The sequence below is a fragment of the Equus quagga genome, chromosome 6, assembly GCF_021613505.1.
Source record: "Equus quagga isolate Etosha38 chromosome 6, UCLA_HA_Equagga_1.0, whole genome shotgun sequence".
In the NCBI taxonomy this organism is placed as follows: domain Eukaryota; kingdom Metazoa; phylum Chordata; class Mammalia; order Perissodactyla; family Equidae; genus Equus; species Equus quagga.
Window position 1 is genome coordinate 63084108 of NC_060272.1, and position 19409 is coordinate 63103516.

The following is a 19409-nucleotide window of genomic DNA, read 5'->3' on the forward strand; positions in this document are numbered from 1 at the left end:
GGATTCTACAGAGAAGTGCCTGTACCAGTATGTGATAGAGGAGGAGGATCTGGGAATCTGATACAAGATTACGTCACCAGCGTGCCTGTGAAACCTACAATTAGGACAAAGTTCTACAGTGATGGTTTGTGTCAGTGATGACTTCACAATGCCCATTTCGCTTTTTTTTTTTTAAAAGCTTGGTACCTGAGCTAACAACCGTTGCCAATCTTTTTTTTTCTGCTTTTTCTCCCCAAATCCCCCCAGTACATAGTTGTATAATTCAGTTGTGGGTCCCTCTAGTTGTGGCATGTGGGACACTGCCTCAACGTGGCCTGATGAGTGGTGCCATGTCCACGCCCAGAATCCGAACCGGCAAAAGGCTGGGCCACCGAAGCGGAGCATGCAAACTTAACCACTCGGCCACGGGGCCTGCCCCTGCCCATTTCCCTTTTAACGGAGGCGACCACAGGTCCCAGTTTGCTTGGGTAGCCCCGGATTAGGCTACTTGTCCTGATATAATTATTAACGGCACCTCCTTTCACTCTTAAAAGTGCCCTGGTTTGGATGATACATTAGTCTGGCACCTCACCTTCAGGTGTAGCTCACTTAGGGTCTCCCACCACCCCAAGATGCCCATAGAGCCTTGCCCACAGAGCCCCCGAGTCCAGACTACTCCCCATGCCCCATTCCTTCAGGGTCAAGGAACCCAAAACAAGCCCTCCAGATTAAAGCATGTGGGTTTGAGAATCGCCTTTTGCAATCACCCTCAACCGGAGAAGTGCATCTAAGGGGTAATCTGGGCCTGTGCGTGGCCCAGTGGGATGGACACCTCGACGGGGGGTGCCCTTCGGAGTTCAACCCACACACCTGTGAGACAGGCATCTGGGAGAGGGGCTCACACGGTGCTGGGGATGGCAGATCAGAGGGCTCTCTCTGATCCCTCACATCCTCCACTGTTAAAATCCCATGCTTCTACGCTCCCCTCAAAAGACAGAGCCAAGCCAGTGCCTGGAAGTTCTCACGGAGGATGTCGCTGCACCCGCCCTGACCACACTTCTCCCTCAGACAGAGCCAGCCAGAGGCAGCTTTCAAACGAATAAAAAGAAACCTGATTCTAATACAGCATGGAAAGTTTCTGAAGTAGCAGTTGTTCTTATCTGAAGCCAAAAATTTTCCTACACTTAAATATCTAAAAGGTTGTTTTCTGTGCAATCACATAAATATTTTCAAGTCCATATAGACATGATGTTTACGGTCTTAAAAGCTTTTTGAAACATCAATACAATTAGATTCTTTAGACAGCGATTAGTCTACTCGGAAAACCAGAACACTCCCTGAACACAGCCAAGAACAGAAAGGACACGCTGGGGACACACAGTGGGAGGGGCTGGGGAGGGAAAGGAAGGCTGAAAACAATAAACACAACAAAACCCTGCACTTGGGTTTTAGAGGATAAGACCCAGCAAAAAGTAAATTATAAGCAAAACTGGAAACGACTGATCCAAGGGGAAGGAGAGATGACTCTGATCATATTCCATTCCAAGCAAACCGACATTCAGGGCGGCAGCAAATGCAGAGCAGAGACTTCAGAGCCAACAGACACGGATGTGGAGCCCTGTTCTGGCATGTGTCTTGGCTCTGTGATCCCAGGCAGGATTCTTGGCCTCTCTGAGCCTGTTTCCCCACCTATAAAATGTAGACAATAATACCTACTTTGCTGGTTTGGTGGATTAGAGGTAAACTATAAAAAGCGCTTACATTGTCCCTGGAAAATAACTGACACTCAATAAATAACTAAAATTATTTTGTGTGTCTGACAAGGGCTTCACCTTAGAATTTATTCTCATTCTACCAGCCTACTCCCGTGTGGTTCTGTCAATCACTACCAACCTCAGAGTCTGAAACCAGCCCCATTCCCGCCCCTCCGAAGTCATGCAATCACAATAAGCCGCTGAAAGTGAGAAACAGACTGTCCCTCTGGGACAGCCCCCCTTTCCTAAGGCACCAACTCAGCGTGCAGAAATAGAAGTCTGTGGAGGAGAACTGTGGTTCCCTCTCATTTGGGTGTCGCCGTTTCCTCGGAGCTGCACAACACCAGGGGCACCACTGACACAAATTCTATGTTGGACTCCATGAGGTGACAGTCACACAGCAGGCCATGTAGTCGAAGCTCTTGGAGCTGTGCAAGGAGGTTCCTGCACGCACACGCCTCCCCCGCAGCATGCCTGTGCCAAGCACCAGAGGCGCCCTGGGACCCGAGCACCCGGACTCCACAGGAAGCCGGGGTTTGGACTCTCAAGTCTCAGGCTCTGGGCCCCTCACTCCAGCTAGGCAGCAATGGTCAGCAACAGCACTCGACTCTGTGGGGTGAGAAGCCACGGCTCCATGGGGAAGTGGCTCGTGGGCAAGAAAGAACCCTCCTCAACTTGAAGAGAAGCATGGCAAGCTCTGGCCAGGCGTGTGAGGGCAGATTCAGGCAGGAGGGCACGAGGGAGCACACCTGGAGCAACGCCGAGGACAGCAGCAGCAGGGACCACCAGGATGCCAGTCCTGCCCTCAAAGGCGATGGAGGGGGGGGGGGGGATCCCTAGCGTCAAGGACAGAAAAGAGATTGTGCCAGCAGAAAACAACAGGTGCACTTGAGGTAAACTGTGGTCTCAGACACGCGATACTCATGGGAGTCGACAAAAAGAGCCCAATACCGAGCTTTTTAGTGAGTTCTATAGAAAGGCCCACCAACTTTTTGGTCCTGATGAGCTTTTCCTCATTTCACGAGTCATCATCCCCAATACTACAGCAGAGGTCTGCGAGGAGGACTGACTGTCCTTTCCTTGTCTAGGGTCCAGAGAGGCTTCCGAGAGGCCGATGCCAACAGCATGGTGAGGCCAGGAGGCCTGGTGCCTGTGCCAGCGGGATTCAGGCAAAGTGGTCCTGCCCAGGACCCACATCTGGGCAAGGCCACATCCTGTAGGGGGGATGTCCAGGGCCTGCAAGTTCCCAAGGTTGAAGAGCGCTCTGCCCATCCTGCTGCTGGCTGCTGGTGTTCTACTTGTTTGGCTCAAGCCTCGTCCACAGGGAGGGCCAGGCCGGCTGCTCAGCCAGGAGATGGTCCCTGGTCTGCACCTGCCTGGAGCTTTCAGATGTACTGCTCCTCGTCCTTGTCATTCAGCAGCAGAGACCACTTGTCCCCACCATTGGCCGCGGTGCCAGGCCGAGACAGCTTGTCGGTCGTCAAGGAGGACAGAGACACCTGGCTGACGTAGCTGACCTGGTCCCAGACTGTGGCCCTGGGGGGGTCCCGCCGCCGGTCATCCATGCCAATGTGCACACTGACCTGAGATGCGGTCAGGGCCTTCATGCGGCCCTGGGCCTGGGCCTCGTACCTCTCCAGATCCGGCTTCTTATAGCTGGAAAGCAAGAATTCAACAGCAGTTGAGCCATTCTGGACACACACTCTTTTTTTAAGCCTGGTGAAGGCCTTTTATCCAAGACTCTCAATAACACCTAGTATCAAAACCTCATCGTTTTTAAAGGAAAGAATATTAAACTCCTAGAGTTCAGGAAAAGTGTACCTGATTCAAAAACTTCCTAACCAAACACCTGGCACATGGTGGGCTGCCATTAACTTTTGTTACATGAAAGCATCAATAAATACACATCTTTTTTGAAAAAGGAAAAACTATAATATACAGGGATCTCAGGTCTATATATTTACACAAACAGCCCTTGAACAGAGTAACTAGAACGGCCCAGCACATAATGACTGTTAAGTGGTAAATTACAGGACAGTCACACGTCAGTTAACGATGGGGATACATTCTGAGAAATGCATCATTAGCCGATCGCGTTGTTGTGCGAATGTCATAGAGGGCACTTACACAAACCTAGATGGTATAACATAGTACACGCCTAGGCTATACGGTACTAATCTTACAGGATCACTGTCGGACATGTGGTCTTTGATTGAAACATCATTATGCGCCACATGACTGCAGTCCTCCCTTATCCACAGCTTCCCTTTCTGCGATTTCAGTTACCTATGGGCAACTGCAGTCCAAAAATATTAAACGGAAAATTCCAGAAATAAACAATTCAGAAGTTTTAAATTGCGCACTGAGTAGCGTGATGAAATTTCAAGTCATCCTCCATCCTGCCTGGGATGTGAACCATCCCCCTGCCCAGCCTATCCACGCTGCAGATGCCACCTGTCCATCAGTCACTGAATAGCCATCTTGGTCATCAGATTGACTGTATCACAGTGCTTGTGTTCAAGGAATCCTTATTTTACGTAATTAATAATGGCCCCAAAGTGCAAGAGTAGAGATGCTGACAATTCAGAAATGCCAAAGAGAAGCCATAAAGTGCTTCCTTTAAGTGAAAAGGTGAAAGTTCTCAACTTAAGAAGAAAAGAAATCTTATGCTGAAGTTGCTAAGATCTACAGTAACTTTTATTATAGTATATTGTTATAATTGTTCTGTTTTACCATTAGTTGTTGATCTCTTACTGTGCCTAATTTATAAGTTAAACTTAATCATAGGTATGTACAGGCAGAAAACATAGTATGTATAGGGCTCAGTACTATGTGAGGTTTTAGGCATCCCTTGGGGGTCTTGGAACATAACCCCCATGGACAAGGGGGTCACTGTATTTGCTTATGGTGCTGATAAATCTTTACACACACACTTGGCTCCACTCACGGCTGTCCTTTCGGTATTTGCCTCAGGTGAATGAAGTGGGAAACCGAGCACAGCACACACCTATTCCCAGCCCAGGAGGTGCACTGGCGAGCCAAAGCTGCATCATGCATACAAAGCGAAAGGGACTCCTGGGGGGGCTCTAGTAAATACGGCCCGCACTGTGCTCCCGCCACGGAGGGCCTCACCACTTGAGCTGCAGCGACGAGAGAAGCACAGACACGGAGGAGGCTGCCATGGCCGCTGAACCCATCCACGGCTGCAGCACGATGCCGACGGGCATGAAGACACCTGGCCAAGGGAAGAACAACACTCACACGGCAGCCCAGAGGATACAGCAAGGAGGGGGCCCCCACCCTCATGCCCACCATGAAGTTCTCCTCCTCGGGGTGGCTCAGAAACCCCTGCTGCCATGTCGTGACCACATGCCCACAGGCCTCTGAGGTAGGCTGTCTCAGAGCTGGGCAGTGGGGGCGCTGTCAAGGGGAATGGGGTCTCCCACCAGCCCTGACCTTCCTGGGACCATCCACAATCGGTATCACTAGTTTTAGGGGGGGAGCTCCTGGGGAGCAGGGAATCCCAAGGACCCAGAGGGACAATGGCAGGGCGGCGGGGAGCCAGAGGGAAAGCAGCAGCAGGAGAGCCAACTCTCTTGAGGCACCACGGGGACTGCGCGAGTGTTTGGACAATAGACTGCTGTTGACCACAGTCCCTGTCTACACACTGTCTTCCCTTAAGGGCTTCAAAACACCCTTAGAAAGGGCAACGAGAGCGAGGCTCCAGGGCAGAGCCAGGAGACTCAGTCCACCTATGGGCAAAGGTCTGTGGGAGAGGCACAAACATGGAGAATCAGCGCCTGAGCCAGCTCTGGGACAGGAAGTACACCTGCCTGGCCCACGTAGCTCAGGAGGCTGAGACGAACACGCTAATCTATTATGGGAGTCAGCGCTATCCACCCGGGCACAACAGGGGACACTGAGGCGGGAAAGTCCTGTTGAAAAACAGGTCTCAGCCCATGTGGGAGGCTTCCCTTGCTGATGTGTCTGCGACTTCTCCCTATCTGGTGACACAATATTCAACGGGTCGGGGCAGGGGGGAGTTATGAAGCAGAAAAGATCCATCTCTTTCCACGATCGTTTCTGTGAGTCAGGGTAAAACCCGGGCAGGATTAATTTTTAAGATAAGGTTCAGAAACATCACTCCCTGTGCTGATCGTGTAGCAGGTGCCCCCTAACTGTTAATAAGGATTCTTTTTCAGGTTTTATGTCTTAATAAATGGTTCAGAAAATACAGCCACGATAAATAAACGGTCAAGCATCTTGGCCAGCTTTTCAGAGAGGAGCAGAGTGAATGACAGTTTGGGTCCATGCTGCAGTTCCTCATTTACCTTTAGAGACTTATAAAGCAGAGAACACAATAAAATCAACTCTTTCAGCAATGCTTCTGGCCAGCCAGCGAGCAGCAACCAGCCTTTCTGGTCGGCAGCTGCAGTCGAAGGTGGCACAGCAGGTGAGAGCCACCTACCTGCTGCGACGGGAATCCCCACCAGGTTATAAATCAGCGCCAGCACCAGGTTGAGGCGTATTCTCCAGATGGTCTTCTTGGAGAGGTGAATGCTAGCCACCACGTCAAGCAAATCATTCTGTAGGAGAGGAACACGCGGTGAATCAGGAGCTCTGTCCCACAGTCCTCACCGCTCCCATAACCTGGACAACAGGGGAAGGGACAGCCATGCTCACTCTGATGAGGACAACGTCAGCCGCCTCGATGGCGACATCTGTGCCTGTCCCGATGGCAATGCCCACGTCGGCCTGGGCCAAGGCTGGGGAGTCGTTAACCCCATCTCCCACCATGGCAACTTTCTTCCCTTTGTTCTGGAGCTCCTGGACCTTGGCCACCTTGTGAGAAGGCAGCACCTCCGCAAAGACTTTGTTGATGCCAACCTAAAAGGAAAGGAAAACAGCAGTCAAAAGATAAATATACAATAACACCCAGTGTTGGCAAAGGATAGGGACAGTGGCAGAAACCTGTGAGTCATCCTGCCCCGGTCCTGGGCCTCCAGGTCCAGTCAATGATGCCAGTCAGTAAACCCTGCAGATTGCAGGTCACACAGCAAATTCATCCCCTGCTCCCATGCCAAGGCCCTGCCAGTCTCCCGGCCCATGCCCTGGCCTCCCAACTCTCTCCATAGGCTGTCCCAGTGGTATTTCCAAAATAATCATCCTTTGGTCACAATACTTTCCTGCTTAAAGTCCTCCAGTGGATCCCAATTCCCTTAGGACCAACATCAAACTCCTTGGTCTGCCTCCCAAGGTCCCCTGAGATCTCGCCTCTGCCCGTCTCTGGCTCCCTGCCTCGAAGCCCCAGAAGGCCTGCACTAGACTCTGCATCATTCGGCTCCCCACACTCTGCAACTCACTGCTGCTTTGTGCCTCCAGGTGGTGCTCACGCTGCCTGCTCTGTCCTGGAAAGGCCAGTATTCCTTTCCCTATCCCTCCCTCCCTCCCTCCCTCCCTCTCTCTTTTTTTTTTTTTTAAGATTCACCCTGAGCTAATATCTGTTGCCAGTCTCCCTCTTTTTCTTTTCCCCTCCCCAAAGCCCCAGTACATACTTGTATATTCTAGTTGTAGGTCCTTCTAGTTTTTCTATGTGGGATGCTGCCGCAGCATGGCTACTGACAGATGAGTGGTGTGGTTCCATGCCCAGGAACTGAACCCGAGCTGCCACAGTAGAGCGCACCAAACTTTAATGGCTAGGCCATCAGGGCTGGCTCCCTCCCCCTCTTCTTTATCTGACCACTCCTCACTCAAGCATCCTCTCTCCGGGAAGGTGTCCCTGGCCCCTGCAAGGTTGAGGAGTAAGTTGGCAGCTCCCACGTGTCCCATGTACTCTTCTGTTAGAGCATCAAGCATTTGATTTATACTTGGTCACTGATCTACCCCCCACAGGACTCGAGAGCAGGTGGCCTCTTCACTCCTCTCTGTAGCCTGTCTGTCATGTGGGTGGTACTTAATAAGTGCTCGTGGAATGGATGAGCAAGTTTTAACCAGAAAGGGGGGTTCTCCACGAGTCCATCGAGTCTATCAAGTCCATCGTTAATAAGGAAGGTAGCATACAGCAAGACAGCACTGCTTCCCTCCTATGAGGCAATCTGTTCCTGAAAGCATATCGCTTTGCACATATTTTTGGAGGGGGAGGGGGTAAGCAAATTTCAGGAATTCGCACTGGAGCCATCACTGTGTGGGGAGTCCGGCAGGCATACAGCAGTGCTGTCCTCACGGCCCAAACTCAGAACCAAGTGCTGCTGGAGAATGCTGGGGATCTGGGCATCTGTCTGGTGCACATGAATGAGACAAGCTGAGCTGGCAGAACATTCACGTAACATAAAGGCTAAAAGCTGTTTCTTTCAGCCCTCAAACCATGATCTTTTTCTTTTTATTGCAAAGACTGGGAAATAGACATCTTTGGAATTGCTTTTGCAGGGCTGCAGCCAGTCTTGCATGAGTTACAGCACCCAGGACCCAGGGATGTGATCTTTGCGGCCGTAGCACAGTAATCTCCTGTGGGACGCCATGCCGCTCAGAGCAGAAGAGACACGTGGAGAGAAAAGCACCCAGCAAGGAGGAAAAACCAGAAGCAAGCCTAAGTGCTAGAGACACTCGCGCCTACTTTTTTCCTCAAATTGGTTCTGAGAGCTTAAAATCACTTGTAATTTCAAAGGGGGAAGATGTCTCCAACCCCCGCCCCAGGCCCCTACCTGGGCGGCAATGGCTCTGGCTGTCTTCCGGTTGTCCCCTGTGATCAGAACCACGTCCACACCCATGCTCTTCAGCGTGTGCACAGCCAGGGCGGCCTCCTGCTTGACAGCATCTGCGATGGCAATCATCCCACAGAGCACACCTGGAGGGAACACCTACAGATGAGCACACAACAGCAGGCCACTGGGCAGCCCCAGGAGCAAAGAATATTTCAGGACCAGGAACAGTTTCCATCATATAATGTTATACGCAAAAAACAGAACACCACATTATATAACATAGTATGGTTTTGACTTTGTTTTTTAAAAATTACATATATTTACAGATGCATACAAAAGTCTGGAAGGACTATCAAAATGTTAACAGTGGTTCTCTGAGAGGGAGCATGCTCAATGATTTCATTTTCTTCTTTATAGCTCTCAGAATTTTCCAAATTTTCTGCAAGACATATCTGTTAATTTACAGAATGCCTGGCTCATAACTCAATACATGTTAGCTATTAAAATATGAGAAACAGAACAAATGTTACTTAAAAAGTGACGACTATCCTAACAGCTAGAAAATCAATCCTTCCTTTTTGTCTCTTTCTACAGACAACATTTCCATAGAATTTTCTTTTTTGGAGTGAATCTTTAGATACTGAAGCCAGCAGGCCTTCCAGGACTGAGGGGTGATGGGTGAGGCTGCATGGTGGGTGAGGGCACGCCTCCTTTAGCTGAGTTGACTCTGGTTTGATGACCTGAGGGGACTGCAGGTCGACAAGGACTTAGGAGAAGCATGGTGGTGGGAGCAGGGAGAAAAAGAGAATGGGCGAAGAGGATGTACTTGGCTGGAGCATTCAAAATACAGCAACATAAATCATCATTTCTTATTTGCATATAGTTTTACTTCTACTTGCAGCAACTAACATTAACAAAGTAAGAGATGTAAAGGCAAGATATAATCTGAGTGCTAAGATATGTGCATTCTTGAGAAGCTCTGAAAAGTTACAGGGATCTCAGTATTTGAAGGTACCCTACAGTTAAACCTCTTGCAAAGTGAATTGTGTTTCATCTGCAGTGATGAATGAGAAGGATGACTCTGAACTGCCAACTTGGACAGAGGCAAACAGTGATGGTGAAGACAGTTGAGACTGATGCCAGAGCAGAGCTGGCTCTGGTGGTGAAGATGGAGATAGAGAGACAGGGCCTTAGGACTCGGAATGAAGGGAAAAAAAAATGACAAGACAACCTTCCAGAAAACAGACCTAAAATTAATGGAGGGGAATTTTTTTTTTTTTTAAAAAGGAGGAATCTATTTTTGTCTGATATCTCCAAGAAACCTTTTTTTTTTTTTTTTTTTGCTGAGGAAGAGTCACCCTGAGCTAACACCTGTTGCCAATCTTCCTCTCTCTTTTTTTCCTTTCCTTCCCAAAGCCCCAGGACACAGTTGTATATTCTAGCTCTAAGTCCCTCTAGTCCTTCTGTGTGAGCCGCCGCCACAGCAGGGCTACTGACAGATGAGTGGTGTGGTTCTGTGACTGGGAACTGAACCCAGGCCGCTGAAGTGGAGTGCACCGAACTTTAATCACTAGGCCATCAGGGCTGGCTCAAGAAACTTCATTTGTGAGAAAGCAGAACGAAGGTGTGAGTAGAGTGATACCGTCAATAGCCACCAAGATGGCCGTCTGGCCCTTCATCTCATGATCTGTCATAGCGTCACTGATGTCGCTGGAAATGGTTAAGCCATTGCGCCTCATCCATTCACGGTTCCCAATCAGCACAGAGAAGGTCTGGGGGGCCACATCTGTACAAAAGAGTTTGTGGTTATTCCCAAAGAGTCCAATTTCACTGTGAGAAAGTACGAAAAACTATGGAATCCTTTTAACAGCAAAATATCCATTTAATCATTCTGAAAAGTGATAACCTAGTAAGTGCCTCTCGGAACACCATCATTAAAGGACCAGGGAGAAAGTATAACGTGTAGAACATGTGGTATGAATTAAGGTGGGGTGTTAACACGTACATACTACATGTATGAAAATGTTATAAACATATTAAAATTATGTAGTGTCCTCCTTTGCCTTTAAAGGTCTCTCTGCTGCTTTTTCTACAGGGATCAGAAGCAATTAGGTATCTGTCCAGCACCAAAAGCAAGTGTAGCCTAGATTCATCACTGCCTGGTATAGACGACCCACGGAGAATAAGCAAATCATTAGGCAGTCTACTTCTATGAAATGTTTTAAAGCTATACCTCCTAAAAGGCCAGGTGAGACTCTCACCTGTCACCTTTTAACCATGTGGGCCACTAACTTAGGCGTCACTACAAGGACCAGTCCCTGGAAGCTAAATGGAAAGGTCATCCTGAGGCTTTAAATTGCTAGAAGGTGGTAGATGGCTTCTAACAATAAAATCTAAATCAAGATTTAACTACCAACATACTTAAGAGGAAACACTAGAGATCGGTTTCTTTGGTTTGGGGGTTTTAGACTCTCACACCGATGGCTAGCAAGCTATCCTTAGACTAAGAAAGGCTGTTAATCATAAGCAGCTGTCACTCCAAGCACGCTTGGGCAGACCATTTCCATCTGCTTTCCCTGACTGCTGCCAGCTCTGTAAATACGACACGTCCCATCAGAGTTCCACCACATGGGAGGTTCCAGTTTAGGAAGAACAGAAGTAGAATTCCCATCTGTCTACTTTGTAGCTTATGAGAAGCAGGACTAACTTGGGAGAGGAAAGAGGGGACTCAAGATTACAGAGCAGATAAGTGATGTCTACGAATCTAAGTAATATACTACCTTGTCTACCATCAGCAACAAGATCCAGACGTATGAAAGAGAGAAACAACAGAGAAACTACAGGCTTTCCTGGGCGAGGCAGGCGTGAGGTATACTAGCCAGGAGCCACCTTCCTCCACAGTCGGGAACCAGGGTGGCGTGCTGGCGAGGTGCTCTCTGTGGTTTGGCTCAAGGCCACCTGACCCAGCTGGCCCAAGCCGCCCCGGCCGGCTGAGCAGCAGAGACAAAGGCCAGGGATACCTATTTCCGAGGGAACGCTGCCAACCCCATTCAGGTGAGCGGTCCGCTCGCTCGGCAGGTGCTCGCTGTGGGTCAGGATGCCTTCCACGCTGCTGACTTTGCAGCCGATTCCACAGCCTGGCACGGCCTGGAAGTCCGTGCAGTATCCCAGGGTCTGTGTTCCAAGTACCTGTGAAGGAAGGGAGACGGGGAGAGGAACCGAAAACAGAGAGGTGAGCTGAGAGGGAGGCAGGACCGAGACGATGGCGGCGAGGGCAGGGAAGAGGGCAGTGGCCACCAGGAATGAAGAGCGAAGGGATGGACGGGAAGGAGAAGAGCAGGGAAAGGTGGCAAGAGCGACTACGGACAGGAATTCTTTTCCTCATCTCATACAGACATTGTAATCATTAAACCGAACAAAATTCAACAGCCTAAACTCTCCCCTTAGGTGGCTGCCTCATGATATCGGACAGGCTGCAGGCTAGAAAGGGGAAGGACAATACTCAGCAAATGCAGGGGGTGAGGGGGAGTGAAGGTGCCAGAGAGGAAAAATATCACGTTTATGCTGCAAATAATTTCATAAAAATGATGGAATAGGTAAGCGGTAACAAAACCATTTTAGGCTATCAACAGATAACTGCCCATTTACAGACGCTGGAGGGGGAGGAGGGGCGACCCAGCAGGAGAAAGAAAGGAGAGCTATTTTCATTTGGGTTAACAAAACACAGGAAGGCTGACTGAGGGTGAGCAAAATTCTTCCTGAAACATCAAGGGTGAGAGGAGAAATGGCAGACTGTCTGACCCTACATGAAAGCCAAACCATGAAATGAGATTTCTGGAAGATTCTCTGTCCAGGAAGAGCCGTCAACTTTTTTTAAGGCATCCATGTCACCTTCCTACATTTACTGATAATCATATTTGCTCAGACTCTTTAAATTTTTTCAGGGCAATATTCTGGCACATCCTGATGCTTCTATATTCAGATTGAAAACAGAAAACACTTAAACAGGACCTTTCATCTGGAGAGACGAGAGGATGAGTGAATGCTTCCCCATTAACTGTGCCACGAACCCATCGGGCATCTGGCTCACTGCTGCTCATTCCTCTCCATTTCAGACATCCCAGTTGAGTGGATTTCTCCCTCCCTCACCCTGATACCCCATTCATTTTAGTATCCCTTTGCACTAAGCGCTCATAAAGCACTGAACTCCCAAAGGGCAGAGTTCACATCTTACTAGTTTTGGTTGTCCTGAGCATAGATGCTCAGCAAATGACTGTTAACACTGTTAACAGCTTTTTGATGATCTGGAAACATGACAGGGGACCTACCACTGCGAGCCATATCTCCACCTGCTCCAGAGGAGCCTGCCAAGTGGTTTTCCTGACCACACAAGCCAAGGCCTCCTCAAAGGTCGCTGGCTCAGGTGCCAACAGCAGCCGGGAGAAAAGCATGTGAGGAGGAAAGAGTCGGAGGCTTCCAGCCCAGCCGGCGAGAGTGGAGAAGGAGGCGGGAGGAGCAAGGGGACGAGCAATACCGAGGTGCACGTACCTCTTTACAGTATTTGGTGACTGCCACGCCCAAAGGGTGCTCGCTGCTGGCCTCTGCAGTCCCCACCACAGCAAGAACCTTCCTGAGGGGCAGCTCGGCCATGTCCACAAGCAGGAGGACCCGCATGACTTTGGGGACCCCATGGGTAATGGTGCCAGTTTTGTCAAACATCACAGTCTTTATCTGCCAAAACAACCACATCTCAGTGACCACAAACACAGAAGGAAAGGACTTTCAGAGTCCACACGCTCTTGAGGCACAGCTCCACTCACATTGCCTCAAGCAGATAGCAGTACTCCTTCATAACTTCCTAACACAATCCTCTGCAACCCATCACGGGCTTCAACCACTCCCACTGCAGACATCATTTCCCTCTACCCAGTAAAAAAATCCACACTGTGGCTTAACCTTCAGTGGGTTGAGCCAGAAATTCTCACTCCAACCTAATGGGAGATGGCATGGCACCATCTCCTGGACAGTAACACCACGCAGACTTCTCTTCCTGTTAGGTCAGGAGCCAGGACCTGGGAGTCTGCCTGTCTCTGCACTGCTGTCTGTCAAGCCAATCATTGTTTTCTCTGGCCTGAAGAGAGCAAAAGCCCACTGAGAAGAGAGTTCTCACACGCCAAGTTCAAGAAAGGAAGCGGGTGTTCCTTGGCCTTAATAACAAGTAACCACCAGAGACAGTTTTTAGACCCACCCCGCTAGGTCATGGCAGCTTTGCACCAGTCCCCACGGGTCTGGGCTCAGCCAGTCAGCAGCAACTACACTCCAGTACCTGTGCCTCCAGGTCCAGAGGCCAGCTGAGCACTAAGACCGCCGAACACCCACTTCTGAAAGCCCATCAATTCCTGAACTCCACACTGCCCCAAACCCTATATAAGGTTAGCTGCTTGCTTTGTTCACGCTGGGTCCCAAAAGCACGGTTAGATCCAGCTTTCTGTTTCTGATGCTGAACGGAGCCCTCTCAACGCTATTAACTGGTCTTCCTCCAACAACTCTTGCCTCCTAGTCCGTCCTTCACTCTGCCGCCAGAATGATCTTCCCAACATGTAATCCAGTCACATTGGCAATTCATAGCCCTCCAAAGCTCCTTGCCATTCTTTAGGTTAAGTTCTGAATCTTGTACCAAACCTTCAAGGCCTCTCTCTCCCTCAAGAGCCTAATCTCCTGTCAGTTTCTTTCTCTCTCTCAATGCTTTTTTTTCAGTTCCTCATTTATTTATTCAGCAAATAACTGTGGAGTGCTTTCAATGTGCTCGGCCCTGGACAAGATGCTGGGGATACAATGGTGGGGAAAAGTCCAGTCTCTGATCTATAGAGTCTGTGATATGGCAGCACAGCCTCCCCAGGCCGTTCACACTGCCGGAACAGGCTGTTCCCAACCTCTGTTGTCTGGCTAACTCTCGCTCAGCTGTCAGGTCCCAGATTAACCTTGATATGTCCTTCCCCGACCACCTCCACCGCCCTCAAGCCCCATCAGCACACACAAGCCTGGGTTGGGCTCCCTGTCCTCACGGCATCTCACGCTCTCTCATAGCATTTGTTGTTCACTTACTCCATATCTGTCCTCCCCACTAAATTCTAAGCTCCCTGAGAACTGAGGACCATGACCGTTGACAGGGCCTAGCACAGGACCCACACGTAGGAAATGCTTAACAAATACCGAATGAGTAAATGGAAGGATGGAAGGTTAGGGACTGGTATCTTGGGCCAAAGGGAGATTCTGCACAAACACTTGCTCACTACTCCACTCCCCATGGTCAGGACCCCTCCGCTAACCACATGGATGCAGAGCTGGTACTTTTCTCTGGAGCCCAACGACCTGGCTGTGAATCCTCACTCTGCCACCTATTAGCTGCAGGCCTTGGGGCAAGTTACCCAGCCTCCTCCCGCTGTAGTTCCCTCATCTGTAACACGGGAATAATAAGCACCCACCTCAGAGCTGCTGCTGAGATTAAATCAATTATTATTTATAAAGTATTTGATTCTATAACTGTTAGCTATTGCTATATTCATTCCCGGTCAGTCCTGGCTTCTTGTTTTATTTAACAGTGCGACCCCCCCGGGTCTCTTTCACATTTTCCTCTTAATATGAAATTTAAATGGATACTATTTTCACTAGGACTCTCTAAGTTTAAAAAAAAAACACATAGTATACAGCTACAAAATCATCCTAACCAAGACCCCAAAGGACAGCTGGGAATACCACAGCACAAGGCCAACCTTGTGGGCCATCTCCAGAGGCTTGCCTCCCTTGATGAGGATGCCATTCTGGGCGGCCACCCCAGTGCCCACCATGACCGCCGTGGGTGTGGCCAAGCCTAGAGAGCAGGGGCAGGCGATGCACAGCACTGTGATGGACGTCTGGAACGCAAACCGGATGACCACCTCTGCCTGTGAGATATGCTTATTGGGGGTCTGAAAAGAGGAAAGAGACAGATGCAGGCTGCGAGTTAAATGAGGAATCACACAGAATTCTAATCACAAAAGAACATTTCAGCGCAGGCAGTGGGACCTGAGACAGCGTGATGAGCTGTGGTTTAGGAAACACTGTTGCATTCTGCTCTGCTTTGGTGGTTCACTTCACTGTGCTGCACCCCAGTTTTCCAACCTGACCCTGGAGGCTTTCCTCAGAGAAAGGCATTACGAGAGGAGAGTCTCATAAAAATCCCTGACAGGGCAAAGAGCAGACTCCAGAATTGGACCGGTCCTGGCTCTGACGCTAATTTAGCCTCTCTGTGTCTCAGCTTCCTCCCATACAAAATGGAGATAACAACACCCATCTCACAGGTTGTTGTAAGGACTAAATGTGCTAATATACATACAAACAGATACATAAATACACACAGTACAACACCTGGCACAGGAGAAGCATCTAAGAAATTGTAACTATCACATCATCATTACTATTTTTATCATTATTATGAAAGCTTTAAAAAATTATAGGTCTCCAAGGAATCTACCCTAAGGTGATAATCATACAAGTGGAAAAGATACCAGGATATTTACCACAGCGCTTTTTTGTAATGGCAAAAAACTAGAAACAACCAACAGGGGACTGGTTAATTAAATTCTGAGTGTGGTGTAGCAAATGGAATATTATGCAACTGCTGAAATGATGACATATATCTATACTTATTGACATAGAAAGATATCAGTAACATTGCTGAATAAAAAAGCAAGCACAAAATGGCATGTGTCATGATTTAATGAGTGCAAAATTATCTGCCTCTATCTGTATACAGCCTTTCAACAATACTGAGAGCCACTCACCAAAGTGTGAAAAACGGTTACTTCTAGCGATGGGATTTGGAGCCATCTTTATTTTCTTCTGTTTTTCACTATTGTTTTCTTTGCAAATCCAAAACAAGCAAAATATGGGTCTCCTTTCTAGTTACCTGGTGGCACCTTTGGTATTATTATTTGCATTCTGACATCTTGAGTTATCTTAGTTTATTTTTTGAAATGGGTCGTGTCTCTGGAGTATAATCAAGAGACACTGTGTTCACTTAATCACAGTAAGAAGCATATGTTCTAAATCGAGGACACAGACCACAGGCTCTTCGGCCTCCACCTACACTTCATTCTTTGATTTTCAAAGCAAGGATTCTAAAATAAGATACATTATTAAAGGGTCGCTTAATTTCCATAGAAACAGTTGGATTTAGGTAGAGGGACATGATGTTTAAGACATAATGCTATTTTTTAGAGACAAAGATGACGTGATTTTTTTTAAAAAAAAGACAGTAATCCTTGTCAAAATAACATCTGGCAGTCTAATAGGGTAGGTTAGACTTCTAGAAGTTGACAGGAACCTTGTGCCTACAAATGATTCTGAGACAGCAGAGTGATAACAATATCTTAAAGGAACATGCAGTACCTCATTTGCCAGCATCCTCCCTGATATTGCAGATAAAAACAAAAGAAGCCAAAGTAAGACAGAAAGGCAGGGAACAGCAGGAAGCCACACATTCCATCTCGTTTAGGACTGAGTTTTCCCACAGCCACATGCCAATGAGCTGCTCTCCCACAAAAACAGAAATTTGAGGCAGTCAGGTGCCTTAACAGCCACTGGCAACTTCTAGGAATATAGTCACAGGTTACTCTTAAAAGCACCGAGGTCCCCTTAGATACAAGAAAGTGTTTAATCAGTTTTCACTTTAAGATAGGAAAGTTGAGGGGGAAAATGAAATCTGAGTGAATGATATGTACCCCAAGAATAGACGATAGGCCTTTAATTATGGGTAGAAAATTTTTTAAGAGAAAAATATTATCCATCCCATATTTGTAGTTTCTTATTCTATTGCTCTAAGGTAAAATACACACTAGACGGGGCTAAGCATGAGATATTTTTTAAAGCAAGGTAAAACACTGTTCCACTCACTGGGCAGTTATCAAATACCCTCTAAGTGGGCCATTAGCTTTTTATGTATATCGAGGTTTTTAAACCTCAGTGCTACTGACATTTGGGGCCAGATACTTCTTTGTTGTGGGGTCTGTCCTGCGCATTGTGGGATGTTTGGCAGCATCCCTGACCTCCTCCACCAGGTGCTGGTAGCAGCCCCTCCTCAGTCATGACCACCAAAAATGTCTGCAGACACGGCCAGATGTCCCTGGGGCGACAAAATCACCCCCAATTGCGAATACTGGTGTATACAGCTTTATTTCTGAAGAAAAAAACCTGTTTGTACTTTCCACTTTTTGGAGTTTGATAAAACCGTATTTCCTAAGATAGTACTCTTTATCCACTTTTTAGACTCAAAAATGTATATTCCATTGCCTCATACAGAATTTTTAATAAATATTTAATTATTAAAAAGCTATTAGCATTGCTCGGGAAGCTGCAAGGTTAAAGATGGTATTTATAAGCATAGCAAAAATATATTTTTCTTAAAATTTGTTAAGTAATATTATTATACCATCAAAATTGTTAAGTGACCTATCTTCTATGATGTGTACCTCATAATCTCAAAAATGGACAATACTGAATAATGTAAATGCTTTAAGTACTACAACTGAGAGACAACTATGAAATTATCTAACTAGAAAGTAATGAGCATCTTTAATAAAAACCTGCAGAAGTAGAGTGGCTGACTGTTGTACCCTGGCTAAGATTTTGCTGCCAATAAGTGAAGCAAGCAAATAAAATGTAATGGGTAATTAAAGCCCAATGACTCTAAGGCATGAGAGAATAGGATTAAGGGCAATAGATTACTTAAAACCCAACAACCATCCTGCCCAAAGCATTCAACTTACACGAAAGTATTTCTGAACAATACCAAAATCGATGAAACCGATTATAATCCATACCACCAACGTCAAAGTGGAAATGATGATGATAAATGGCACAAAATATCCACTAAACCGGTCAGCCAGTTGCTGAATGGGTGCCTATGAAAATAAAACACAAAGACCATGAGAAGTTACAATCTGTAAACAAAGAAAAGAGCGCAAGCATGGACAGGGCCTGGGATTCTTAGCTCGCCCATTAACTATGTTTACTAATCAATCTCTACTCAATAAATCTGCATGATTCTACAGAACTCTTGGAATAATTTCTAAAATGAAGAAGCAGAGTTATATTGTTTTTTAAATGTCTTCGTTACCTTTGACATCTGAGCCTCTTCCACCAATTTCACAATCTGAGCCAAAGTGGTGTCGTTGCCCACATGGGTGGCAGTAACGAGGACAGAGCCATGTGCATTTATCGATCCGGCAATCACTATGCTTCTGGGTTTCTTAGTGACTGGCATGGCTTCTCCTAGAAGTGGAGAAGAGAGACCAACCATCACGTACTAAGCCCCATTCAGCAGTCACGTAACCTGGCAACTGTGCTGATACCCACCCGAAGGGAATGTGAAACAAGTCACCTAACCTGTGATGAGGGACTCGTCAGCCATTGTATTGCCTTCCAGGACTTTCCCATCCACTGGGAACTTTCCCCCAGGGACAACCTTGATGACATCACCCCGCTGCACCAGCTCCATGGGCACTTGCTCCTCTCTGCAACAAATGTCACTCAAGTCACACACATGGCAACTCACAGGAGCTCACCCTCCAGGTTGAGTTCTGGACAAACTGTTGGACTGGTTACACTATACTTGCTTTACATCAAGCAGCAGTATTCATTTTATCTGTCGTTTTCAGATTAAGTCAATATTTATTGTGCAGCTACTAAGTGCCAGGCACTATATGAGGCCCAGGGAATATAGCTGTGAACAGGACAGCAAAGTCCCTACCCTCATGATGAACACCAATTCTGTGGAGGAAACAGAAAACAAACAAGATCGTAAGTGCTGTGATGAAAACAATGTGACTGGAGGGCTCCTTTAATTGGGAGAGGAGGAGGAGAGAATTGAGAAGGCCTCACTTGGAAGATGACCTTTGAGCTGAGATGTGGATGACAAGAGGGGCCAACATAGGGG

At 47.6% G+C, this 19409-nt stretch overlaps 1 protein-coding gene across 5 annotated transcripts in view; it reads right to left on the bottom strand.

Moving 5' to 3' along the window:
* Positions 1-318: 318 nt before the first annotated feature.
* The window catches only part of ATP7B (ATPase copper transporting beta), a 106147-nt gene continuing 87056 nt past the window's right edge, over positions 319-19409 (bottom strand). For all 5 annotated transcript variants that reach the window (XM_046665176.1, XM_046665177.1, XM_046665180.1 and 2 more), the window contains 12 exons: positions 18860-18987; positions 18591-18745; positions 18241-18375; positions 15208-15402; positions 12983-13165; positions 11455-11623; positions 10077-10220; positions 8435-8577; positions 6417-6620; positions 6202-6319; positions 4866-4968; positions 319-3389 (listed from right to left, as the gene is read on the bottom strand). In XM_046665176.1, the coding sequence (XP_046521132.1) occupies positions 3119-3389; positions 4866-4968; positions 6202-6319; positions 6417-6620; positions 8435-8577; positions 10077-10220; positions 11455-11623; positions 12983-13165; positions 15208-15402; positions 18241-18375; positions 18591-18745; positions 18860-18987 (1948 nt within the window). In that variant the 3' untranslated portion in view covers positions 319-3118. The remainder of the gene's footprint in view (positions 3390-4865; positions 4969-6201; positions 6320-6416; positions 6621-8434; positions 8578-10076; positions 10221-11454; positions 11624-12982; positions 13166-15207; positions 15403-18240; positions 18376-18590; positions 18746-18859; positions 18988-19409) is intronic.